The sequence below is a fragment of the Colius striatus genome, chromosome 4 (genome assembly GCF_028858725.1).
Source record: "Colius striatus isolate bColStr4 chromosome 4, bColStr4.1.hap1, whole genome shotgun sequence".
NCBI classification, from domain to species: Eukaryota; Metazoa; Chordata; class Aves; order Coliiformes; family Coliidae; genus Colius; species Colius striatus.
Genome location: NC_084762.1, coordinates 1,498,273 through 1,524,119, shown reverse-complemented (window position 1 = coordinate 1,524,119; position 25,847 = coordinate 1,498,273). Strand labels below are relative to the sequence as shown.

General features: G+C 50.2%; 2 protein-coding genes across 6 annotated transcripts; both read right to left on the bottom strand.

The window, feature by feature from the left end:
• Positions 1 to 1,418: 1,418 nt before the first annotated feature.
• On the bottom strand, positions 1,419 to 18,451 carry LOC104549991 (probable 2-ketogluconate reductase). Its single transcript, XM_061994802.1, has 14 exons — positions 18,384 to 18,451; positions 16,534 to 16,918; positions 15,513 to 15,684; positions 14,812 to 14,990; positions 14,597 to 14,693; positions 13,703 to 13,870; positions 11,726 to 12,003; positions 11,518 to 11,603; positions 8,770 to 8,828; positions 7,921 to 8,278; positions 6,885 to 7,063; positions 6,280 to 6,376; positions 3,656 to 3,757; positions 1,419 to 1,615 (listed from the first exon to the last, which is right to left on the bottom strand). The coding sequence occupies exons 1-6, from the start codon at positions 18,384 to 18,386 to the stop codon at positions 13,714 to 13,716; spliced, it is 993 nt and encodes a 330-aa protein (XP_061850786.1). The 5' UTR covers positions 18,387 to 18,451; the 3' UTR covers positions 1,419 to 1,615; positions 3,656 to 3,757; positions 6,280 to 6,376; positions 6,885 to 7,063; positions 7,921 to 8,278; positions 8,770 to 8,828; positions 11,518 to 11,603; positions 11,726 to 12,003; positions 13,703 to 13,713.
• Positions 18,442 to 25,839, bottom strand: LOC104560154 (probable 2-ketogluconate reductase). Of its 5 annotated transcripts, none has more exons than XR_009818598.1 (7): positions 23,612 to 23,809; positions 22,292 to 22,676; positions 20,980 to 21,151; positions 20,031 to 20,209; positions 19,228 to 19,324; positions 18,595 to 18,832; positions 18,442 to 18,477 (listed from the first exon to the last, which is right to left on the bottom strand). XR_009818598.1 is itself a non-coding variant. In XM_061994797.1 (7 exons), the coding sequence occupies exons 3-7, from the start codon at positions 22,671 to 22,673 to the stop codon at positions 18,676 to 18,678; spliced, it is 987 nt and encodes a 328-aa protein (XP_061850781.1). In that variant the 5' UTR covers positions 22,674 to 22,676; positions 24,643 to 24,990; positions 25,765 to 25,839; the 3' UTR covers positions 18,499 to 18,675. The 5 variants fall into 5 exon arrangements, 4 of the variants coding, with proteins under 4 accessions (XP_061850781.1, XP_061850782.1, XP_061850779.1 ...); XM_061994797.1 differs by lacking the exons at positions 18,442 to 18,477; positions 23,612 to 23,809 and adding exons at positions 24,643 to 24,990; positions 25,765 to 25,839 and having other exon boundaries at positions 18,499 to 18,832; XM_061994798.1 differs by lacking the exons at positions 18,442 to 18,477; positions 23,612 to 23,809 and adding an exon at positions 25,765 to 25,835 and having other exon boundaries at positions 18,499 to 18,832.
• Between the last annotated feature and the right edge of the window lie 8 nt (positions 25,840 to 25,847).

The window sequence follows — 25,847 nt, the reverse complement described above, 5'->3', positions numbered from 1 at the left end:
TCCCAGCCCTGCCCCGCACATCAGCCACGGGCCTGCCACGCAGCCCTGGGCGCCAGGTCACCCCCTGCGAACCCCTGAGCTGTCTGGTAAGCCCATGGGCTCCCAGCCCTGCTCTCTGCCTGCCCAACCCACCCCTGCCCCGCGACCCTCAGCACCTCACCGCCACAGCTGCGCGATCCCTCCAGGGCTGGGCACGTGAGCCCGTTTCCTCCTGTCCCATCATCCATTACCTGGGAGCAGAGGCTGCCCCCAGCCTCGCAACAACCTCCTGTCAGGGAGCTGCAGAGAGTGACCGTGTTTCCCATCAGCTTCCTCCTCTGCAGAGCAGCAGCTGTGAGACAGCACGTGAGAAGCTGTGCAGCGCTCATCCCGGAGCAGCCAAGGGCAATGCTGCATTGGCCTTGGTAGCCAGGCCACTTCACTGCTTGTCTACACGTGGCTGGTCTCTGCGACCTTAAAGCCGGATTCGACGCTCTTAAAGGTCTCCTCCAGCTGCAATGATTCTATGAGCTCATGTGCGGGTCAACTTGTTGGCCAACTCCCATCAAAGCCTGTGTAGGCCACAGCAGTGGGCTCACTGGCATCTTGTCAGAAGTTTGTGCAGCTCACATGGGTATAAAACGGTTCTGCTTTATTTGTACAGCAGTGGCCACAAAAACGATTTCCCTTTGCAGCGGACACTCAGAGCAGCACACTATGACATAACCAGTTGTGAGGTTTTTGGGGTGATAACTTTCTGTTACCAAAGATGTCTGAGCTCTGAATTCCTTAGCCACGTCCTTACTGCACCACTGTCCATACAGCAAGGGTGTGGGTAAGTCAAGACCCACAAACGTTGGCAGAAAAAGGGGCAGCCATCTATGGAAGGGAAGTGATTCATAGTGAGGACACGGCCATGATACAAAACACGGTCACTACAATGCAGTGCAAGGAGGGCTGTGTCCCACCTCGTTAACAGGGAGCATTCACAGTTCTTAGCTGCCATCTCATCATTCATAAAGGAAAACAATTCAATATGGATCTGCCCAAATGGAAATATTCAATGGCTTCTGCGTAACCAACGTCAAACTGCTGCAACACACACCACCAAAGAACTGTGGAGTGTTTCAAACCAGGGATGTGTTAGAAAGATGAGGTCAAAGACTAAGATTAAAGCACTTGTGAAAGGGTCTTTTGTGGCTGAACGTGACAGCAAAACCATGGAATACCTATCTCCTGACTTCCACAGATGGTTGAGGTGGGGAGGGGCCTCTGGTCCAACAGCCCTGCTCAAACAGGGCCACCTGCACCCAGCTGCCCAGCAGCTTTTGAAACCAGCCAGAGTTTTCTGTCACGGCAGCTGCTTCATAAAGCCTGTGAATGACACGTACCTGCAGAATAACTGTAGTTGTACACGTGTGGTCGGTTGATCTCCAGCTGTCAAACCGTGCAGGGGGCTCAGCTAACTCAGGTCTTGTTTGAACGACGGGGAGTCAGCCCTTGGTCACTTGGGAAGGGAGGTGACACTGCCACGTTGCAGGACCAGTGTTCATCTGCACACACTGGAAGTTGGTCCTTTGCCTGCCTGCAGACACTTAGGCCTCTCCAGAGGGTAACCCACGGCTAGACTTCATCCCTTTGGGAAAGACAAACGGGATGGGAACATGGAACGTCAATTGAAGAGGGCTTGGAGGCATGAAGATGTAGACAGGTAAAAGGGAGAGGCATTGCATGGATTAATGATTCCCTGAAGTCAACAATCATTTCAAAATACAAAACAAGTGATAACAAGGAACAGAAACCCATCAGTTTCTGAGATAAAAGGAACAGCTCTGGTCAGCTAAATCCAATGGGATCCATCGTTTGCATTGGAAATGTATTTCAGGACAAGTACTTCTCCAGCCAAGAGACACAGAGACACTTGGTGACGTGTGGGAATGACACGCAGCTCTGCTGCCACGTGGGAGGGAAATGTTGGATGAGCTTGTTACACCCTTTAAGTAACACTGGACAATAACATATTCAGTGATAGTTTTTTCTTACACTGTGAGACAGCTTAGGTCTGCAGGGAGTGACAACAGCACGAGAGGGCTTTGGCTGCCCAGGGCGACTCGTGAGCACCTGGGCTATTAAGAGCTAAAGAACTCTTCACTTTAGTCCAATGACAATAGCAGGAGATCTACTGTGCTGAGGGCTTGGTGATGCAGCCTGGCACAGCCCCTTCCCCTAGATCAGTCCCAAATGCCACTGAAGGCTACAAAGCATCTTGATGAATGCAACAGGTTTTCAAGCAAGTTGTTATCGAGAGGACATTCACAGAACCACAATAGCACAGAATCTCAAGGGCTGGAAGGGACCTGCAGAGCTCCTCCAGTGCAACCCCCCTGCCAGAGCAGCACCACCTAGAGTAGGGCACACAGGAACTCGTCCAGCTGGGTTGGAATGTCCCTAGAGAAGGAGACTCCACAGCCCATCTGGGCAGCCCCTGCCAGTGCTCCCTCACCTCAGCAGGGAACAAGTCTTTCCTTGTGTTTCTTTGGAACCTCTTCTGTTCCAGCTTGTACCCATTGCCCCTTGTCCTATCATTGTCTGTCACTGAGAACAGCCTGGCTCCATCCTCCTTTACTTCTCTTCTAGATGAAGAAGCAGCCGAGAAACAAAGCACAAAGGCAAAGTGCAATGCCAGGCAAGCAGAAGTTATGCAAAAATGAACCCCATTCAAAAAGCCTGGTTGGTTGTGCAGCCTAAGGCACATTGCTGAGTCAGGGCTTGAAAACTGAGTGGATGAGAGCAGCAAAAGTGCTATTGTAAAGTAACAAACTGATGGAGCTGCTCTTTCCAGGGATTTACCATCACAAAACTTTTACCACACTTTACTATCAGAAAAGTGTTTCATCACGACTTGCTGTTTTCACACTCTGCTGTGAGACACTGGCAGCAGGAGGCTTCCTGAGAAGTCTTTAAAGCCCAAGGTCTCGTTGGGAAAGTGCACAGTGACTCTTAATTTCTGAGCTAACATTAGACATGTTCATAAGGGCAACAGAAGCACGTGCCAACCTCCAGCCTCAGTCTCCATCATGTAACATCAACAAAACCAACAGATCCTGTCACATGCCAGAATACAACCTATAGGCCAAATTAACTTTGCTTGGTATTTATCCCTAAAACAGTTGTGTTCCTTTGGGTACTTAATGAAATCACTTCTCATATTCTAGATGAATATTTTTTCATATGAGCAGAAAGCAAAGGTTTCCAGAGGAAAAATGATCACCATTTACTTGTTCAATGCAGCTGAAGTAAGGTCACTTTCTTTACTAAACAAAACAATGTGTGTCAAGACATTTTTAGCTACAAAAATGGACTTAAAATTACTGTTAAACTGTGTGACTTATTTGGCTAAAAGAAAGATGGTTCTTAGAAATCCAGGTCGTGTTGTAGAGAAGAATGAATAGTTCAGGCAAAATGAGAAGTAAAGGTAACCAGAAAAGAACGAGGCATCTCTCCGAGTCCATCCACTAATGAGTGTCTCAGGCACTGATTCACACTCACAGTGAATCAAATTGGTTTTAGAATTCATCTGATATTTCACATGTGATCAGTGAGCTTTCATTTTAATTGACATGACAGGCACTTCAGGCACATTTGAGAAATGGATGTCTAGAAAGAGGAAATGTACCTGGTCCATCAACCTGCCTCCAGTGATGCAGGAAACCAGCTCCTCAGGAGGTGCAGAGGTTGCTGCTTTGAGAGCTCCTTTGGGAAACCCAATTGCTCCAGTCTGGAAATGCAAAGAAGAAACTGTTAGGAAAAAGCCAGTCAGCGCTGCTTTTGCCAACTCTTTGCAACACATGAGGTGTTGCCAGTCATTTGAGTTAGGTCCAGTTTTCCCTGGGTTGTTGGAAGGGCATGGGTGTGTGTCTACCAGCATCAAAGGGAGATGAGCAACTGTGGGACTCCAGGTTTGGTTCACAAAGGATAAGGCTGGTGGAATCTGCTAGAACTTCAACATTTTCAACTGTATTAAAGTGGAGATGTATTTAAAGAACGAACTATGTTTTTTCTCACCTCTATTTTCTCCTTGTTTAAGTTTCATCAGCAAATCCTGTCAGTGCTTGCTGTCACGTGTCATTTGTGTGGTAAATACTGATACATGCAGATTCTTCTTAACCTGCTCAGCCTTTCTGCTGTGTTCCACTAAAGACAGTGTTTCCATCAAGCCAGCATGATGAGAAAGCTGTAAGCCAGTACCTTAGAGCTTCTTTCTAGATGTTGTGCATCTTACCTAGGAAGTTTTTGGTTGAGAAATAATGTTTAGCAAATTCTAACCATAAAAGTCATTGGAGGATGTGTTTATTTACACAGCCACAGCAGGTGGGCTGCTCTTTAAAGAAAGGCAACATTGCAGGACCTGCTATGGCTCAGCCTGGTATGCTGCATGTTTGGTGGGAGGTAAGATAAACTAAAACATGAACCAGTTGATGTTTCACATACTGCAGACTCATCTGGCAGAGACCACATGGCATCAGTCAGCAGCTGGGAGAAATGTACCTCTTAACCAGGAGATGAGATCTGAGTGTATCCCTGCTTTCTCTCTTGCTTTGGAATATTCCTTGATCACTGTCATCTTACTTTAACCATATGGAATACCTTCCACATAAATATGGATCAATACCTTCAGTCACTGGGAACAAACTACAGCATCTATTTCAAAGTGTGCCTGTCTGGTGGGGTTCCAGAAGAACTCCCAGAAAGCCTGCACAAGGCACGCTGAAATCTGGGGCATTCTTCACCACCTTCAAGTTGATTTCGATGGACATCCCTTCGGATGGCCACGGCCCTTGTCCCCTCCGTGCTCTTACAGGGGATCAGTCTCCAGAGCACACTTGGAGGGAACGAGGAAATAGCCTTCAGCCAAGAGTCTTTGCACATATCTATTCTGGAGCTTGTACTCGCTGCCCTTCAGCTCTGTGTGCAAGTAGCAGCACCCCGCAGTGCAACCTCCCCTACACTGTCTGGCTTTTCTTCCCCAGTAAGGAAAGGAATGAAAACTCCATTGAAACAAATGGAATGACGATTCCTTCCTTCGGGAAGAATTCCTTTCTACTACCCTTCTGATTTCATAGACTCAGGCTCTTATTTTTGCCTTGCTTTCAGACAGAAAGCTTTCTTCTCACATTTGATGTGACCCTCCATCCATTTCCAACCCTTAAGCAGTTCCTGGGGCACTCTGCCCTGCTGCTTTTTCTCTCCCTTTGAGGCTTGAAGACTTTTTTTTAGCCACAGTCAAGGCTTTGCCCAGTTTCACCCCATGGATGAGCAGCTCTCCATCCCCTTCTGGCTGCAGAGCCCCTTGCACAACTGCACCCTTCTGAAGATTGAAATAAAAATGCCTTCTTGTATTGATTGGCTGTTGTGTCAATGTCTTTTACCTTCCTGTGGAAAGAGTTCCCTCCATAGACCGGGTCCTCTGAAGAATACCCTGTCCTGGGCTTTGTGTGCTGAAGGCTGCTCTTTGAATGCCATTCAATGTCTTTATTATTTATATTCACTGACCTTAGAATAACAGACACCAGCACTATGTGATGATTTCTATCCAGATCACTCAAAAAAATAAAAGACATGTAGTTCCAACACAGAAACTGTCATCTGACTGGAAAGCAGCAGCAGAACTGCAACGAGTTTGAATTCAGTGCTGCACTAGGTACATTCTGTTCTGACAAAACTGCCCTCTGGTTGAAAGCTCTACAACTGCAGCAGCTTGAAAGCCGCTGAACAGAATGTCACAAAGAGCACTTGGAAGTTTCTCTCACCCCTCCTGCTAGCAAACCTTCCCACATACAGCAAAGCTGTTAGTTTGAAAGGAGCAGCAGTACACAGACTGCCCAAAACTCATCTATGGCAGTCTTTTATTTGCTCCTGGCAGCTTCCATTTTAAAGGGAGCAGCTTTTTCACCTCATTTAGGTTTATCAGTATCAGCTGACTTACTGCCATCATCCTCATCCAAATGGTTGACCTCTTCCTGCAGTTGATCCTCCAGCTCATAGCACAAGGCTGGCTGGGTGTTCTCATCCCAGCACTCAGCCTCGTATCGCTCCAGTCAGTACTTCTGTGGTGTCATGTCATCATCAGGAGCATTCTTGGGTATTTTCTTTTTCAACCTAGAAAGCTGCTGCCCCTGCTCTTTTGTCCAGGGGATGCTTTCTACACCTTGTGGCACTTCTCACACGCTCACTAACTTGTACTTGGTTTGAAACACAGACACACACTCATTTATATTTTGCTTAAACACAATGTCCTACCTTGGCACAGGCTCGGGATACGTCACATCCAGAGCAGCTGCCTTAATAACTTTGTTTTGAAGGGCTTCCACCAGAGCATCCTGATCCACAACCAGACCTGAGAGGAAAGTTACTCTGATTTTCATATCCCTTGCTGTTCACCATCCCTTGGGGCACAGGGGTCACAAGGCAGCAGGGCCAGCAGAGAGCATGGGGAAGGGGCAGGAGGAAGCCTGGGTTGGCACATGGGAGTGGGACAGTCAGGGACTTGGGAAAGCAGCACCTCCCCCCATAAAACAAAGCACAGGGCCAGGCTTCAGAGCAGGCTGCCCACATGTGCCTCAGCAACAACGCTGCTCTGAACAGGGGCAAAGCTTGGGTAGGAGGTGATACAAATACAGGTGAGGCTCCAACATGCCAAGCTCACTAACATTTGAGAGCCCTACTTGCTCACAATTACAGCAGTGACGAAATGTTTAGGTGAGATATGATCACAGACATCTAATCTACTAATCAGAGAATTTACTGACAATTTCAGCATGACAAACTCCGTATTAGAGTTGGGTTTTCCCAGGACATTTTACCCCAGCAAACCACAAAGCAGTCTTGTTTATTCTGCACTCTACCTCTGCTGATATTAATGAGAGTAGCCGTGGGTTTCATCAGCTCCAGCTGCCTCTTCCCAATCAGTTTGTGGGTCTGTGGAGTTAGGGTCACAGACAGCAACACAAAATCTGCTGGCTGGAGCAAGTCATCTAGCTTCTTACAGTAAACAGCTCCAACAGCACTTTCTTCTTCCTTGTTTCTGAGAGGGAAAAAGCCAAAATTAAACTTCAATAGCAAGCACCAAGAGGAAGTTCAAATCACCACGAGAGAAAAGGGGCCTTGCTTCCTTTGCCCTGTGGTGCAAAGCAGTCAGCCAGTTATCTGACTGAAACTTGCTAAAGAAAACTGTGGGGCTGTTTCCCACAACACAAGTGTGCTGTACACAAAGCTGCAGTGCTGTACCTGCGGGGAGGTACAGTAACAAGTGAGTGTCACCTAAGTGCACTGAACAGCTAACTAAATGAATGCATCTGTGTCACAGCTTCTGGTTGTATCAAGAGTCTCTTCCCTAACCTCAAAGCAAGGCTGGTGTTTGACATGAATTCCCTTCCCTGTGAAAAGTAATTTGTCTGAAAATAGCTGGGGAAACTCCCCAAGAGGAGGCAGGGGTGACACCTTCAGAAGGCCTGCTTGCTCTGTGCAAAGGTGCTGCCTCACTGAAACCCCACGCTGCAGGACCTGCTGGACAACTTGTCTGCCATACATGTCAGCTTGCCAAAGCCTGCTTCCAAGCCCCCTTGAAAACACCTGCTCCTCATCTCTTGCTATGAAACCCTGAAAAGCAAGACCTTGGTGAACAACTAGGGTGAACAAGTGGCTGTGGGCTGAGGGAGAAGAGGGCTGAATGTCGGGCTGTGTAAAGGAGGCAAGTACGTGCCTTGCTGACGTGCCTGTTGGAAGTGGCATGCACTGCCTGCAACTTCATGTCAATGGGACAGATGTCTTGACTTTTTCCCCATTCCTGTATTTTCCTGCATTCCTACTCCTGAGTTTACCTTTGCATGAGCACACAGGTACCTTGTTCTGTGACAAGACTAAAGCCAGCTCAGTGATTACCTTCCACCAGTCTCCTGGAAGACGCCAGCATCAAAGCCATGCCCGTGTCTGTGGAGACGGCAAAGGGAGTGTTGGACACCTTCACACCATGGCTGGCCAGGAGCTTCAGGTCCAGGTGATCTATTCCCACCCCAGAGCTGGCAACTGTCTTCAAGTTAGGCAAGCTCTGGAGCAGCTCTTCGTTAACAACTGGTTTGTGATACCACATGTGATCTGTGATCTTTTCACCGAGGAATCCCTTGTTTTGGAGATATTCTTTCATGGTGATGAGATGGAATGTTTCTTGGTCTTCATACACTCCGTGCTTCCCTCCTACACAGTCAATGAGCACGTAGGGCAGGTCCTGACCCTCCACGCCCTACACAGGCAAAGACAAACCAGAAGGACGTGTCCTTCAGTGACCCACTATAGCTTTTGCTCTTAAAAAACCCCACAGGATTGTCTCCGCTACGTGCTGCCATCCCACTTGTGACAGAGATGGCTAAAGACACCCAATCTCCCATGCAGAACTTTTCTGGTGCTCTCTCCATGATGTTCAGTTTTTATAGAGTCTTCTTAGTAAGTCAAGCAAACATTGTTTCAGCTCCCTCAGCCCCTCCCCAGCGCCCTTGTGCTCCAGCCCCTTCCCCAGCTCTGTGCCCGGCTCTGTCCACGCTCCAGCCCTTCAGTGTCCCTCTGGCAGCGAGAGGCCCGACCCTAAACACAGCTGTGCCTCTGATGGCCACCAACTGTAACCATATCAATCAATTAACCAACATTATTGAAGTTATTAATGAGGTCATGGAGAACCTTGCTTAATATAACTGAGCTGTAATTCCTCAACTACGCACTCGAGAGACATAAGTTTACCTCGTCTTCTTTCCCCTCGGTCTCCTTCAGTCTCCTGACGACTCTTCACTCCCTCGACTCTGGAAGGAATCAAAGTCCGTCGTTAGCTCAGGGGAAAGCCAAAGTCCCGCAGGCTGCCCCCAGCGCCCTCGTCACGGGCAGCATCCGCGGCTCATCCGTGCCTGAGTGCCGCACAGGGGGCGCGGAGCGCCGGCCCCGAAGGAGCGGCTGAGAGCCCGCGGGGGGCACGGACAGCCCGGACAGCCGCGGCGGGAGCGAGCGCCGGGCCGGGGCCGGCGGGCTGCGGAGCGCTGCCGCCGCCCGGCACCTACCCGCGCCCGCCCCGCTGCCGCCGCCCGGCACCTACCCGCGCCCGCCCCGCTGCCGCCGCCCGGCACCTACCCGCGCCCGCCCCGCTGCCGCCGCCCGGCACCTACCCGCGCCCGCCCCGCTGCCGCCGCCCGGCACCTACCCGCGCCCGCCCCGCTGCCGCCGCCCGGCACCTACCCGCGCCCGCCCCGCTGCCGCCGCCCGGCACCTACCCGCGCCCGCCCCGCTGCCGCCGCCCGGCACCTACCCGCGCCCGCCCCGCTGCCGCCGCCCGGCACCTACCCGCGCCCGCCCCGCTGCCGCCGCCCGGCACCTACCCGCGCCCGCCCCGCTGCCGCCGCCCGGCACCTACCCGCGCCCGCCCCGCTGCCGCCGCCCGGCACCTACCCGCGCCCGCCCCGCTGCCGCCCGGCACCTACCCGCGCCCGCCCCGCTGCCGCCCGGCACCTACCCGCGCCCGCCCCGCTGCCGCCGCTGCCCCGGCCCGGGAGCGGGAGCGGGGGCGGAGCGGAGCCGGCCCCGGCCCGTGGAGCCGGCGCAGACCGCGCTGGCCGCCCGCCGGGCCGCGGGAGGGGGTGCCGGGGAGCGGCGGTGAGCCCCGCAGCCCCGCGGGACAGCCGCAGGGGCCCCCCGGTAGCACCGGGGCTCTGCTGCTCGGTGCACGTTTGCACGGGAGTTACTGTGGTCTCTGACCGGCAGACACCAGAGGCGGATCTCACGGCACGCAGGAAGGGCTTTTCCAACCGAAATCACACAGTAACAGAGTCGTTGATGTTGGAAAAGCCCTTTAGGCTCCTCCTGTTCCCCCAGCGCTGCCACGGCCACCACTAACCCACAGCTCTCAGCCCCGCAGCTTTGGAACCCCTCCAGGGAGGCATCACTTGGGGTGACCTTGCCTGAAACAACAGCTTTGTCAGACCAGATGCCCTGCCCCCGAATCCTGGTCACATATACTATTGCTTCAAAGCACATAACATAGACATGGGAAATGTATGTCCTTACCTGTTTTCCTGCCTAAGATAGTCTGTACATCACACCTGGGGAATGTATCACACATCACTGCACAAAAGCCTTTTAGGCTAATGCAGCAACCTCAAAAGTCTAACCCCAAGGAGCGAATACTCTGCAAGCACCTTATTACCACTGCAGGCAGCAGCTTGCCCTGCAGCATGACTTGGACACCTTGGTTTAACAATGGGAGTGATGCTCATAGACCATTCAATACTTGCAGAATCTGGTTGGCAAAAGACCTTTGAGGTCAATGAGTCCAACCATACCCACAGACTTCATTAGTTTCAGGGAATTTTGTCACAATGTTTGTATCATAGATCCCTTTCTGGAACAGAAAGCTAACAGCACACCACAAAACAATGCAGTTCAGTTTAACACACTGCATGGAGGTCTCTGAGGCACTCTGCAAACTAAATCTACTTGGGGCATGATCATGTGCTTCATCAGCTTGCAGCAACTGTTGGTTGGTTGCTGTCCACACCCTGTGACTTTCTATATCCAGGCAATTCAAACAGTCCTTCAGTCACTCAAAACAGAAATGGCTTCCTGACCCCTGCTGCATGTATGTCGCCACACGGATAACGCTCCTGTAGAGACCTACCAGCTCTGGGCCACTAACTGCAGAATAAGACGTTCAAGTTGCACATAAAAACTCTGAAGCCATCAGATTCTCTGCACATCTAACCACACAACACACCCATTTCCTTCATGCCTTGGATTTTTGCTTAAAAAGGGTAATGCTCCTTTGGTTTTTTTGGCTCCCCTGGCAAACTGCTCCATCATTTGGCTCACTCACAGTTGTTGACTTCATGGACTGTGTTGTTCTTCCAAAGCTTGGTGGGTTTTTTACCCTTGCTAAAACATGGTAGAGCTCCTTCCTTGTACTGAGAAGGATTTGTGTCTTTGAGAAAGGTTTTATGATGGTACTTTGATCCCAGGGGTCCTTAGGTGAGCAGTCAGTTAAAAGATCACCCATTATGTCTTCTCATCAAACTTGGAAGCAGCCTCCATGAAACGGAATGTGTAAGCATTTTAGGATTTGTTGCTTTAGGGTTTGTTCAAGCAGACTTAACTAAGAATCTCTAACTCCATCTTGATACTTAATGAATTTGTACTTTAAAGTTTAACTGCCTGAACTTGAAACACACACAAGCAAATGACACCCAACAACCACCAGCAGGGTAACAACTGATGAGTTTGTATCGTTATTACAACATTGATGTTGTTGTAATAGTTGTTGACTCACTGATCCTAAAGATCTTTTCCAACCCAAACAACACTCTGATCCTGCAGCTTGTTTCACTGACTCTAAACCACGAGGTGCTATCACTGCCCTGTCTGCTTGCCGTAGGCAGGGCCAGCTTTCCCAGTAGCAGCACTTGATTCCACAGCCTCTGCTGTTTGCCTGTGTAAATGTTTCAAACAAACCTGAGCCGATGGAGTGAACTGTGATGGATCATCTCTTTGCTTCCGTGGCCATGGCATTTTGTGATCCATTTTCAGTGGTCCTGAGACTGGGTGTATTTTTTTGCAAGCACAGCAGGAAAGCAGAGGTGGGAAAACAGCATCAAGTGAGCACAGGAAGGTTTCCTTAACTGCAGGTCAGTTAACTTCACACTATTCAATCAATACTTACAGGTTAATGAAAGGCAGGAATCAAAGGGCTGGTTTTTTGCAGTGTAATTTGAGAAGCAGTTGCTTCCTGCAGGTATTTTGGGAAGCTGTCCTTGCATTAAGGACTTCCGGTCTATGGAATACCAAGTCCTTAGGTGTTGTGTGCCAGTCAACACATCACTCCAGTGACTGACAGGGATCCTCTTGGCTAGCACTGCGTCTTCCTGCCTAAAGCACCCCACTGCCAGGGAGCACTTAACCGCTACAGCAGGGACTGGTCAGCTCAGATTCCTGAAATATCTGCAAAAAGAGAAGTAAAAAACTGCAAGCAAGTGCCAAGCATGTTCTGTGGTTGCAGGCAGAAGCGAAATGAAGCGCTGGTTCTGGTTTGGTGCCTGCTGAGCTGTGTCTGGAGAAAAGTGTGCAGGTGCAAAACCTCGTGTGGCCTTTGCCAGTTAGCTTTGCGGGATATCGACCTAATAAAAGGGTTTTTTTTTTCGTCTCTGCTATTTTACCTTCTTGCAGCTTTGTTTTCAGCTCTGTCATTTGTTGCTTAGGCCTTTATTTTGAAAGAACCAACATAACTTCTTTTTGCCAAGGTCACAGAGGTGACAATGAGAGGCATATTGAGTGTGCCTGCACATCACACAACTAGGAGCTGCCTGGAACAGTCTCACAGCTCTTGGCAGCCTACATGCTGCTCCTGGAAAACTGCAACATCTCGTTTCCCTGAGCTACAAGGGTCATCACAGCCTGTTAAACAGGTGAAAGGTAGTGTCTTTTGGCAAGCCCCAACACCCACCTTCTGCAAGAAAAAAGAAGTGGAAATGGCTCTGTAAAGATGCAGGAGCATTTGCCACAGTCAAAATCCCAGTGGCACTTAATGGCAGCTTTGCTATGAATTTGACTGACAGATGAAATAATCACACCATTCAGAAAGTCACACAACATAGTTAAAGGCATAGCACTGCCACTTTGAGTTGTGAATTGGTTTATTTGTCTTTGGGACCTGTATTAAGGTAGCAGAGAGGACACAAAAACAACTGAGAAGACAGCAAACAAAGCTTGGGTCAGGTGGATGAGCATTCTTCTATCTACAGAGATCTTTTTCCAGTGAGATTGGAATGATTAATTGTAACACAGGTGCTATTTCTTGTGGAGGAAAGCCACGGGACTTTTTGGTTTGTTCTATAACAATAATTTCATTAGCAAAACCATTTTGTCAAAGCCTTTTTTTCCTGTTTACAGCAGTGAAGCTCCCTGTGTTATCTTCCTTCCAATACAGATATTCCTGTGAATGTCCAGAAGCAGCGATCCAAGGCAAAGGCGTGGATTTGGATTTTATTGCTGTGTGTGTTTTCAGAGACTTTTGCATCCCCACTAGTTCACAGAAGGGTGCTGGAGGCTTAGAGGGCTCCAAGTGTTCTTCCAAATGTTTGCACAAAGCTGGAAGCCTGGAGGCAGACTGCACATCCATTTGGTGTTACACAGTAGCATGCTCATCTCCAAGATGAATTTTCCTTTCAGCTAGTACTTTGTCTTCTAAAATCCAGCCTGCTTTAAAGAAGTGGCCCCAAGTAGGCTTCTGAACACTGGCACTTTTGTCTCTCAGCAGGCAGTTTAAATGGAGACTTTCAAATGGAAAGGCAGCAACATTCTAGCCAGGAGACTTAGTTTGTTGGTTTCAATAGCTAATAGAATGGGAACAAAGTGAATGGGACTAGGGAGCCTAATGGGATGGGCACTGGCAATGAGAATTTGGTTTTGCTAGTGCCACTTGAGGCCTGCATGCAGCTACCTGCGGTTGGAAGTGCAAAGTAATGTATTCCTTCCATTTGCAAGGGCATTGAAATGTAAAAGCTGGCTTTTAATGACAGGTGAGGCCAAGACAGAGCTTTGGGTGCCCACTTGGAACAAGTTTCTCTTAATGCAGAAAACATAATAAAAACCTTTAGAGCTGATGGGGAGAAAGAGAAGAATAAAAAGAGAGCTGCAATACCTTTTTGCACATCAGCTAGGGAGCACTTCACTGGGCATGGGGAGACCATTCAGTGCTGCCAGGATGTTTTCAACTGCTTCCTCTGTTATCATGTAGGCAGCCTGTTCCGTTTTACAGCCGAGGTGAGGTGTTACAATGACGTTCTTTAACTTCAACAAGCCGTGATCCCTGGAAGAAAGGGAGAAAACAGATTGTTAGGTAACCTATCCTTGTTTGCACCAGTGAAGAGGAGCCCTACTTTGGCTTTTGTGCTGTATTTAAATATAAAGTTAATCTACTAGAAGTCCCATTTAACATCCACAGGATCTGATCATCTGTCTTCAGGTAATTTCAGACATTAACGGGGATGTCCAGAGTTTATACCCTGCTCTCTTATCCAGCATCAGACTTTTGCCATTAGGCAGCAATTTGAACTATGTCAGAGGAAGGATTAAGCCCTGCTGACACATTAACCCTACACAATGGTGTGAGGGACAGCAATTTCCTGGCACACAGACACAAGACCAAATTCTTCCCCCAACCCAAATGCAGCAGTTAGCTCTTTGGGGCACCCTTCTGGTAGAGGTGGCTTTTACAGAAGCCCTTGGGCCCAAGAGATCTGTAGTGGGAAACAAGGCTGGGGGAAGGGAACCCTCGGGGCAATGCAGCAGATCTCTGAAGAGATGGCTCAAGCAGCTTCCCCCCATTCACAGCCAGTTGTGCCTTCAGATAAAGCCGCTGGGAAGCACTTGAATGCTGTGGCTTCATATGGTGATTCTGTGCAGGGGGTGTGATGGGCACACAAGCCCCCTCCTGCCTTTCCTGGCGCCCAGGCTTCCCTTTGGCCTGTTCCCAGACACGGCATCTGGGCTGCATCCCGCTGGCATTGATGGCAGGAACAGGGGTGGTGGGCACCTGGGCAGGGGCTCGGGGATGGTGACATCCAGCGCTGCGGCCCGGATGGCCCCGGTCTGCAGGGCCCTCAGCAGCGCCTCCTGGTCCAGCACCGCGCCTGGGTTGGGGTGAGGGTGCCTGTGAGTGCACAGGGGCAGAGGGTGGGCGCAGAGCAGCGCGGGGCTGCCTGGGCACACCGCCAGCCACCCCTCTCCTCTCAGCGCTCTGGGCCCTACCTCGGCTGATGTTGATGAGGGTAGCTGTGGGTTTCATCAGCCCCAGCTCTCTTTCCCCGAGCAGCCTGCGTGTCTGAGGCGTCGGGCTCACCGCCACCAGCACAAAGTCTGCCCGCTGCAGCAAGTCCTCCATCTCCTGGCAGTAAGCGGCACCCACAGCGTGCTCCTCCTCAGCCTTCCTGGCGGGGGAAACACGGGGCGGCAGGGCAGCAGCCGTGGAAAGGCTTCCCTCAGTGCTGCTCGTTGGTATACCAGCTGAAGGGTCTGATTATCACAGTCACCTAGCAAAGAGCTGGCAAACAAAGGCGAATATGGCCTCAGCCTGCTGTTGAGGCTGCACAGGGGATGGGTTGCATGCCTGACCCACAGCCACGCAGGGCATGGCCCAGGGCTTTCTTTTAAAGTCTGCAAGTGGGTAAGGCGAAGCACTGAGCAGGGGGAGCACACAGTCCCTGCTGCAGGATCCCCGTGGGGAAAATGCACCTCACTGGATGCAGTAATGGCCCAAACCAGAGCAGTGGCACTCCCCAGAACTCATCAGTGCCAGCTCTGAAGGCAACCCTTCTTTATTCTTCTTTTGTTCTAATCTTGGCCCCATTCCCTCATTTCTTGCTGTATTTATTCCTGACATAATTCCTTGACAAGGACACACTGACTAAAAAGGAGTTTCTGCTATAACTAGAGTCAAGACTCGTCCTTACCTCCGTGTCCTGTTGTGGTATAAAATGTTCATTTTGAACGCTTTGGCTCTCAGAGCAATCTTATACCCAATGCTGCCCATGCCAATGATCCCCAGAGTGGCTCCAGTAACTTCAACTCCCAGAAGATCAGCTTTAGAGTACTCCACAGTGGAAGAAACTGCAATTTGGTAGCCTGCAAGAAGAACACTCCTGTGTAGGAAATGAGTGGGACCAAACAGAGGAACAAGGCAGAAGGGTCTGGGCTTGTTGTGCTGCTATAGCACACTTTGCACGGTTACAAACACCCAGTTTGAACAGCAATGGATTTTGTAATGTCCCCAGTGACTTCCTAATATTCCATCTTTCCCTGCCACATGCATGTGACCTCCCTCACCATATTATTATTCTCACCATAGCATCCCCCATCTTTGGTCAGTAGCACTGCAAGGCCATCACATCAACAAGTGTCTGACCTCAGCCAAAAGGCACAGTCACTGAGAATGCCCTGCTGAAGGAGGTGTGACACTGGTAGTTTTCATGTGTAGGAAGCATACTGTGCTGTGTCACTCACCTGAGGCTGTTAAACTAACTCTACAGCCATATTTATTATAAAAGGGTAAATTCCAGCTTCTAAGTCCATAGAGCAAAAAGTCACATTTTAATCCATTGTGATTAGATTCTGCTGGAGTGTCTTCAACCCAGGCTGGACACCTCTGAATACTAAACTCACCTTGTTTTATTTATACCTGCTTGGAATACAGGTTATGTATGTTATACATAATAATGTAATCATTTTATTTATGAGCGACAAAATAGGTGAAGATCCCAGTTATGCAATTTGCCAACCCAACATCTTTAGATTTTCACAGCTTATGTGGAGCTGTGTGCACTACAGATTACTCTAGGAAAAGTCAAGTCAATGGTAGGTAAATCTCATATGACCTTCGGGACACAAAAGTGGCAGTGTGAGGTGAGTGGTTAGACTTGATGATATCTCAGAGATCTTTTGCAACCAGAAGGATTCTATGAAAAGAGATCTTACCTTCCACTAGTCTTCTAGCAGATGCCAGCAGCAAAGCCATCCCAGTATCTGCTGTGCTGCTGGAAACGGCACGTGGAGCATTAGCCATCTTCACTCCAAAGCTAGCGATGAGTTCCAGGTCCAGATGATCCATGCCTGCTCCTGAGTTGGCAATCACTTTCAGGTTTGGCAGGCTCTGGAGGAGCTCTCGGTCAATGGCTGGCCTGTGCCACCACAAATAGATCGCTTGGACCTTCTTACTCATTTGCTTTCGGTTTTCAAGAAACTCCTTCATGGTGATGAGGCAGAAGTGTTTCTTCAGGAACGCCACGTGGCTGTGCAGTATCCCACAGACACCACCAATTTCATGCACCAGAAGCCCAGGTAGCTCTCCTCCTCCCATCATCTGCAGAGAGAATAAAGACATAAAGTGTCAGAAGAAAGACATATTATTATTTCCAGACGTTTCAAAGAATAACCACTTTCACGTCCTGCTTCACCACATCTAAGGCACCTTATAAACCACATTTCTAGATAGGAAGGGAAATAAACCAGACAAGGAAGCAGCTCCTTTAAATACACCACCAGTTATACACACAGGAATGCACAGAATTAAGTCTGAACAAGCTCTGTCCCTCATGGCCTGGAAGGTTTCACACCACTGCCACCAGGCTCGTAACACACAATGATTTCTCATTACTCACTTCATTTCAGATCCCTACCCTGAAATCACAAATGGACACGTCTGAGGAAGTTCAGGAAAGTGTTGCACCCAGTCTAGTGTGTGAAAATAAATTGCATAGCTGCATCAGGAACTTTGAGCTACCAGGTTAATTTGTAAATGCTGGATGGCAGAGATCTGTGCAGCCTCCTGTCCTGAGGTGACACCAGTGGCTCTGCAACAGCAGTGCCTTCTCCAGAGGCTGTCATAAGGTAACACAAGCATAGATGCTTAGGCAAGCATTCTCCAAGTTTCTCCTGCTTCTCCAAGCAGGACTTGTGCTCTCCAATAAAAACATGAGCTTTGGGGTTTTTTTCTGCAGGAATCACTGAGTTTCTGGTTCTCAGAGGGCCTGTGAATAGTCTGCTTTTTGCACAGACTATTTACAGCTCCCTGATTTTCCACAGGAATCTTGGGAAGAGCTGTGTGGGGAGCTGTTTAAGGGCTGACCTTAAACTCCCAAAAGTGGATACTTGCTGTCATCTTGCTATTGTAATCCTTACTGTGATCTCCTTAGTAGTATCTCACTCTGTGCACCAGGATGTCTAACCCTTGGCCTGTCTACAATCCCTGTGCAAAACTTCACCTTACCATCCCTTTCAGGAGCCTGACCATACTGCAGAGTAGTGGACAGGCTTCCCAATTTTGTGGAGGTGAGAAATATTTTACAGAATTCTCTGACTCTGTTGCTTGCTCTTAGGAAAGAGAAGGGAAGAAGCAGCTTGGCCCTGGGCCTCCTTGGCACCAAGCACTGGTTTTGTGCCAGGCTGTGCCCTCAGCCCTCAGATTTCAGTGGTGGATCTACCATTGTTTCATGGCCAGCCAAGACAAAAGCATCCTCTGTCTGCACAGAGGAACTAAACCTCTTGGGGTTTACTTTGGGTTTTGAAGGATGTCCTAGGAAAATCAAAACTACTTTTCCAATGATGGACTTTACTTTGATTTAACATGTAGATGAAGCAGAGTTCTTACATTAGAAAACCTTGGGCCTACAATCACTTCAAAGGGCTTCAGTGTTCTGATACAAAAACAACACTGCAATATTGGCTGAAAAGTGTTTCAGGATACAGTCAAATTTCTGCAGCGAATCAGCACTCAATTCACCTTTAGTGTGTTTGAGAGTGTTACCCAAACCGCTTGGTCTACTTACCATGATGAAGCAGCAAGTACTGGGAACAGAAGACAGGTATTCATTGAAATAAGGGACAGGAGATATCAAAGTGCACAACTGCTCAGTTTAAAATCTTCAAAACAAATTTGTTTTGTTAGTTCCACTTTATTTGTCAGGACTGTAAGAACAGCACAGATCTGAGACGACTGCTGTGCAGCATCACAGCGAGAGAAGCGCAGGGGCAGGTTACCTTTCCTCAGTCTACAAGTGGTGCTGTGAGAAACAGTGTCTTCCCAGAGATGTGAGGTTTGAGGCCAGCATCTGGCACAAGTCATTTGGGAAAGACTTCGCTGGGAATGGGTTGGCCATGGAGAACAGCCAGAATGTTTGCTATGGCTTCTTCCGCCATCAGACAGATCGCTTGGGCTGTGGCAGTTCCGATGTGAGGGGTTATGATGACGTTACTGACATTTAACAAGGGATGGTCTCTGTAAGAAACAGGAAGAACAGAATGTGTTACACGTGGAATTTATGCTGCAGCTATCCCATGCCAGCTGTTCAGAACTGAACCTCAGGAGATGGCGAGGGCTCGTCGAGATGAAAGGGCCATGTGCCCAGAAGCAGCAGCAAGCTGTGGGGAGCTTGCTTACCCACTTCTCCTTCCTCTCCCTTGGCCTCAGTGCCTTGCCTACAGTCAGGCTGGCTCCAAACTGAGAGATGTGGGAAAGGTGTATGGTTTGTCAGTTGTTTATGACTGGGAGATGGGTTGAGGTTCTGCCTTCAACCAGTGAGAGAGGCTTCCCAGGAGATTACAAGCACACTTGTGCACACTGTTTAAAATGCATCCCACGAATGGAATGGAATGGAAAACAGGCTTCTCTACCTTGGCAGAGGCTCAGGGTCTGTGACATCCAGAGCAGCAGCCCTGATAGCCTTGTTCTGCAGAGCTTCCACCAATGCATCTTGATCGACAACTGCGCCTGTGTTGGAATGAAACGTTGCTCTTGTCAGGAGTTAACCAACGCCGCTTTACCTCCCACTGGCGAAAGGGCTCGAGGGTCCAGTGAGAAAAATGACAGGATCTTCACCTTGCTGGAAAGCAGGCTGTCTTTCTAATAACCATTAACCAAACAGAGCCAAGATTTTATTTAATCTTTAATGACTACAGCCCACTGCAGAAGGCTTCTCCTGGGATGTGACTGCTTTCAGGCTTTCCCTCATTTTGACAATGCCTTCCTGTGTAATTTTGGCCAAATCATTTCACCTCTTCAAGCTTTCCACTCTTCAGTCTCTGCTTTGTTTACTGAAACTACAGCCTCCCTCATGTACTTGTTCAGTGCCAATAGATTTGCAGTCCCACGTGGGGTTTCTTTCCTACATATCCTTTCCAAATGGGACTTACGTTTTTCCTTATCCTCCATTCATCATCGGTGGGGATAAAACTGAGAGTTATTTCCACTGTCTTTAGGATAAGGCTCAAGAGAACAGAACATCTGCTGAGCATCCCTAAATTCCATAGCACCCGTGGGCACATAGCATCTGATCTCTGGTAAGTCACTCATTTGTAGACTGCCAGCTACTTCATGACTCAAATAACACAGAGGTACTGCAGACTGAGGTTGGAGGGGGGAACACCACCACCATCAGCCAAACACAGTCCCCTGCAGTGCTTTCAGATGGGCCTACCTCGGCTGATGTTTACAAGAGTAGCCGTGGGTTTCATCAGCCCCAGCTCCCTCTTCCCAATCAGTTTGCGAGTCTCAGGAGTCAGGTTCACAGACAGCATCACAAAGTCAGATTGCTGCAGCAAGTCTTCCATCTTCCCACAGTACTGGGCACCAACTGCCTCTTCCTCCTCCTTTCTTCTGAAGGAAAAATGCACATGTCCTCTAAGTGATACAACTATTTCTAAGTGGCTTTAACAATCAGTCAGCCAAAGAGGAGGGCTGGGACAGCACACAGAGGAACAGGCTAGAGGCCAAGGTAAAGACATCAATAGGCACAGATGGCAAAGGGAGGTGGGAAGGATGTGGGCTAGAAGGAGCAAGAGGTCAGATGAAGGAGTGACTGATGTGAGAGTGCAAAGCATGCAGGTGATATCAGGTAGTCAGAGCACACCCTTCTCTCCTGTGTCTATGCCAACCCCTCCAGTCTTTCCCTGCCTGCCATGTGAGCTAGCACTAAGGATGCAAAAGGAATGAAGGGGGAGAGAAGCCTGGAAGAAAGGGGGCTATAAAGACAAGTGAAGTTAAGAGCCTTAGCATTGGTGCTGGTGAGGTAGGTGACCTGGTTGGGCTGAGAGGAGGGGTGACAGGCTGGGTGGGCCAGGGAGGCTGCCAGAAGCTTGAAGAAGAGTCTGGCAGGACAGGGGGCAGGACAAGGGCACGAGGCCTGGTTTGCCTGGACTGCATCTTCGGGAAGGTGCCACGTCACTGTTGTAAGCTGCTGGTAGCTAAGCAGGGCAGAGCACAGAGGTGAGAGGAGCAGCAGGGAGCCAAGGCGAGGACACGGCAGCAGTGGGTGCTCCTCATGCCGCTTCCACCAGCAGTGCCTGGGCAGGGCAGGGACACGGGGCAGAGCTGTGCTTCCCTCTCTAGCCCCTGCTCACTGACATGCCCAAAGCAGCCACTTTTACCTCCGGTTCCTGTTGTGGTACAGGATCCTCATGTGGAAGGCTGCAGCTCTCTGGGCCACTTTGTAGCCGATGCTGCCCATGCCGATGATCCCGAGCGTCGCTCTGGTTACCTCCACGCCCAGCCAGTCTGTGGCAAACTGCCTCGTGTCTGGGGAAACTGCAATCTGGCAGCCTGGGTGCGTGAACATGTGCTTAGTGGGCACACACTGACCACAACATGATGCTAAACCCATTGGTTTAGACAAGCTCTTCACAGAAGCAGGAAAAAACCAGAGTTGTACTAATTACTGCTCTAGAGATTGGGTAGATGGTCATCAATGCTTTTGCCTTCCTGTAGCTCCTAACACTTCTTCCAAGGAGAAATGGTGAATAACATTTGATTGGGATGCTTTTTGTTTTCAGTTTCCACAGCTATAAACAACCCACTCAGTGAACAGCCAGAGGACAGTTAAGCCACAGACATTATTCACAGAATCACAGAGTTGTTGAGGTTGGAACAGCCCTTTAAGCTCTTTGAATCAAATTGTTCCCCCAGCACTGCCACAGCCACCACTAACCCACATCCCTCAGTTCCATAGGTTTGGGATTCCTCCGGGGATGGGCACTCCACCACGGCCCTGGGCAGCCTGGGACAGGGCTGGACAGGCCTTTGGGAAAGAAATTGTTCCCCATCTCCAACCTAAAACCCCTCTGGGGCAACTTGAGGCCATTTCCTCTTGTCCCATCACTTGTAGCTCAGGAGCAGAGACAGACCCACTCCCAGCCGAAACCTCCTGTCAGGGAGTTGCAGAGTGCTTGTCTCTCTTCACCTCCATCTTCTCCAGGCTGAACAGCCCCATTCCCTCAGCCCCTCCCAAGCACCCTCGTGCTCCAGCCCCTTCCCCAGCTCCGCTGCCCAGCTCTGGCCATGCTGCAGCCCCTCAGTGTCCCTCTGGCAGTGAGTGAGGGGCCCAACACTGAACACAGCCCTCAAGTTGCGGCCTCAGCAGGGCCAAGCACAGGGGGACAATCCTTGCCCTGCTCCTGCTGCCACCCCAGTGCCGATACAAGCCAGGCTGCCCTTGGCTTTCTTGGCCCCCTGGGTACACTGCCCTCTATTCCAAACAGAATACCACAAGTGACTTCAAAGTGTCCGTATTCTGCTGCATTGCCTCAAAAAGCAGCAGGATACAGGAAAAGCAGAGGCCTCTCAAAACAAGGTCCTCAGAAAACATTTTCCCTCTAAAAGCATCCCAAATAATGACTCAGACAGATCATCTGTATCATAGTAAAAGTGAGATAAGCCAAAGATGCAGGAAACTTTAAGACATACCTTCCACTAATCTTCTGGCAGAGGCCAGCATCAGGGCCATTCCCATGTCTGCTGTTGAGTCTGCCACGGCGTGGGGGGTGTTGGTCACTTTTACACCGAAGCCAGAGATCATGTTCAAGTCTAAGTGGTCGACTCCAACTCCAGAGTTTGCAACCACCTTTAGATGAGGCAGGCTTTCTAGGAGCTCCCTGTCAATAGTTGGCTTGCGCTCAAACACGAAAACAGACTGGATTTTTTTGCTCATTTCTCTTTTGTTTTGAAGAAATTCCTTCATGGTGATAAGGTGAAAGTGTTCCTTCAAAAGCACTGCAACGTCTTCCAGCAAACCGTGAGCTCCTCCCACATCCACCACCAACACGCCCGGCAGCTCTCCTTCTGCCATGACCTGCAACAGGGGAACAGAAGATATAGCCCTGCGGGTCTTGACCTGCACTTCTGCTTTGGTTCCAGCCTGGCTGCTGTGTGTGGAGTCTCCATGGCCTACAGTTCACCACAAACAGCATTTCTGATAACACCAACTGGTTCTGAGGAGCAGCAAACAAAGCAATGACACGAACAACACAGTCACACCATAAAGGTCTGAAATCTCTCTCATCTATTGCTTCCCAGCTGAAGGACTGTAAACCCTGCCAGCCCCCTGTGGTTGTGAAAGTTGTGCAGATTTCCCCAGCTGTACACTTCCCAGAGGATCACACAACATGACCTTCGGAGCATTAACTGGACTCCAGAAGGAACGAGGCGCAGAATAAAAGACAAGATTTGATGTCACATTGTGATGGTGTTGTCCAGCTTCTGATTGATCACAACCTGCAGCAACTTAGACTGGGTGGCACCTCAACCTAATGCTGCTAGGTGAGGGAAAACTGAGTGCCAGATACACCAAGGGACTGGCAGATGCCAGTAAGGCAGCAGCACTGTGTTACACCACTTGCTTCCATCACCACTTCCTCTTCCACTGCAGTATATCACTCACAAGGGCAGCATTCACCTTAGGAGGCACTTCCAAAACCCCACCAGCAGAAAGCTGATCTATGAGGAAGCTGCAGTGCAGCGCAGCGCAGGGAGAGGTGGTTTAGCTTGAACCCAACCCACTGGTGCAAAACAGACAGGCTGCTCACAGGCCCTTAATCTTCTCATCAGTGTGGACAGGCGAAGTCCACCACAACTTCTGCCATGTCTGATGTACACGTGAGCAGCTTTGGATCAAGAGCTGAGGCTGGGGTAGTACCAGGTACAACCTTAACACACTACATTGATAGCACTAACCTAAAATTATGCCAAGGAACCTTGAAGAGGGAAGTGGGCTCTTCAGATACCAACCTTGGTCTGAGGAGCACTCATTGCTTGTCCTGGACATGCCATGTACCTCTGTCTGTAATCCACACTTCTCCTGTGACAGCGATGTCCATGAGAAGCAAGAGCTGGATGAATACATTTAGAAGCCAAATTCGACTGGCCAGACATCAAGGAAATGGATTTGAACAGACTGAATGCCTTGCTCCTGAACATAATTATTCAGTTATCAGGTGTCTTGTCCAGCCAACATAACACCTGTTAAGGAGATGACAATTTGGGGTGGGACTAGTACTATCTGCAGTATCATTCACTCTTTTTTTCAGAGCTGTCTCTCCCCACGTGTTCTATGTACATAAGATTTTCTGCTTCCCTGTAAGCACGCATGTATAATCACATCTAACACACTATATAATATATGTGCACTAAGTTCTGGTCCTTGCATTGCAGAGAAAGCTTTAAAAGTGCCAAAGGATCCCGGAGTCATGGGGGTGGGAAAGGCTCTCCAGAGCTGCTCCAGCCCCAACCCCTGCTAAGGCAGGTTGCCTGCGCTCACGGGGCACAGGAATGTGTCCAGGGGAGTTTGGAAACCTCCTGAGAAGGAGCCTCCACACCCCTCCTGGGCAGCCTGGGCCAGGGCTCCCTCATCTCAGCACCAAAAGTTTCTCCTCCTGTGCCAGTGGAACTTTGTGTGTTCCAGTTTGTCCCCATTACCCCTTGTCCTGTCACTGGCCACCACAGAAAACGTCTGGCCCCATCCTCTCCACATCCACCCTTTAGGTATTTGTCAGTATTGATAACGTCCCCTCACAGCCTTCTCTTCTCCAGGCTGAACAGCCCCAGACAGCAAATCTGCAAGTGAGCTGAGCTCCATAAAAGAAGTAAAACCAGCTTCAGTGAGCACTGAACTAATACTTCAGTGTAGTCCTCTTTATTTGCCCACTTGTCTCCATCAGATTTGCTGACTGGTGCTGCTGTATCGCTTTGAACTTCGCCAAAATAAATCTATGTATTTTTCCCTACCTGTGTTTTAAGTTAAAGTTAATAGAGTGTGTTACCTGGAATAAATTCCTCGCTGCGACTTCCCTATAGAAGAAAACAAATGACCACAGCCACAACCAAGGAATTAAGCTGCGTTGGTTTCTCTCCGTCTTTTGGCTGTCCTTCACAGCCCAGTGTGTCCCAGTGCCCCTCCTGCTCCTGGCCCCAGGCCAGCTCCACAGTCACCAGGCTTAACCCCTGCAGCTCAGTACCGTGGAGGCTTGGTGAGGCTCCCCTCTTGCTCTGCCCTGCTGAGGCCTCATTTGGAGTCCTGTGTCCAGTTCTGGGCTCCCCAGCTCAAGAGGGACAGGGAACTGCTGGAGAGAGTCCAGGGCAGGGCTACCAACACGACCAGGGGATGGAACCTGTGTGTGAGGAGGAAAGGCTGCAGGCCCTGGGGCTGTTCAGCCTGGAGAAGAGAAGCCTGAGGAGGAACCTCAGCAACACTTATCAGTAACTAAACGGTGGGTGTCAGGAGGCCGGGGTGTTACTTTTTCCTGTGGTGCTAGTGGCAGGACTGAGGCTAACGGGCTGGAACACTGCAAGTGCCCCTGGCACAGAAGGAGAAACCCCTTTGGTGCTGAAGGTGAGGGAGCCCTGGCCCAGGCTGCCCAGGGAGGATGTGGAGGCTCCTTCTCGGGAGATTTCAAAACCCACTTGGACACATTCCCTGAGCGAGGGGAACCTGCTTTAGCAGGGGCTGGGGCTGGAGCAGTTCTGCCGGGCCCTTACAGCTCCTACTGTCCCAGATTCCGAGAAAGCCCATGCGAGGCTGAGGGCCTGAGGTGGCAGCTGTGGGCCTGAGGGGGCAGCTGTGGGCCTGAGGGGGCAGCTGCGGGCCTGAGGGGGTAGTGACTGCGGGCCTGAGGGGGCAGCTGTGGGCCTGAGGGGGTAGTGACTGCGGGCCTGAGGGGGCAGCTGCGGGCCTGAGGGGGTGGCGGTTGCGGGCCTGAGGGGGCAGCTGCGGGCCTGAGGGGGCAGCTGTGGGCCTGAGGGGGCAGCTGTGGGCCTGAGGGGGTGGCGGTTGCGGGCCTGAGGGGGCAGCTGCGGGCCTGAGGGGGTAGTGACTGCGGGCCTGAGGGGGCAGCTGCGGGCCTGAGGGGGTAGTGACTGCGGGCCTGAGGGCGGCTGGGACATACCTGCGGCTGGCGGGGCACACACCTTCCCCGCCTCAGCTTCGGACGGCACTAAGGGCTTCCACCCCCTGCCCCCCGCGCCTTTA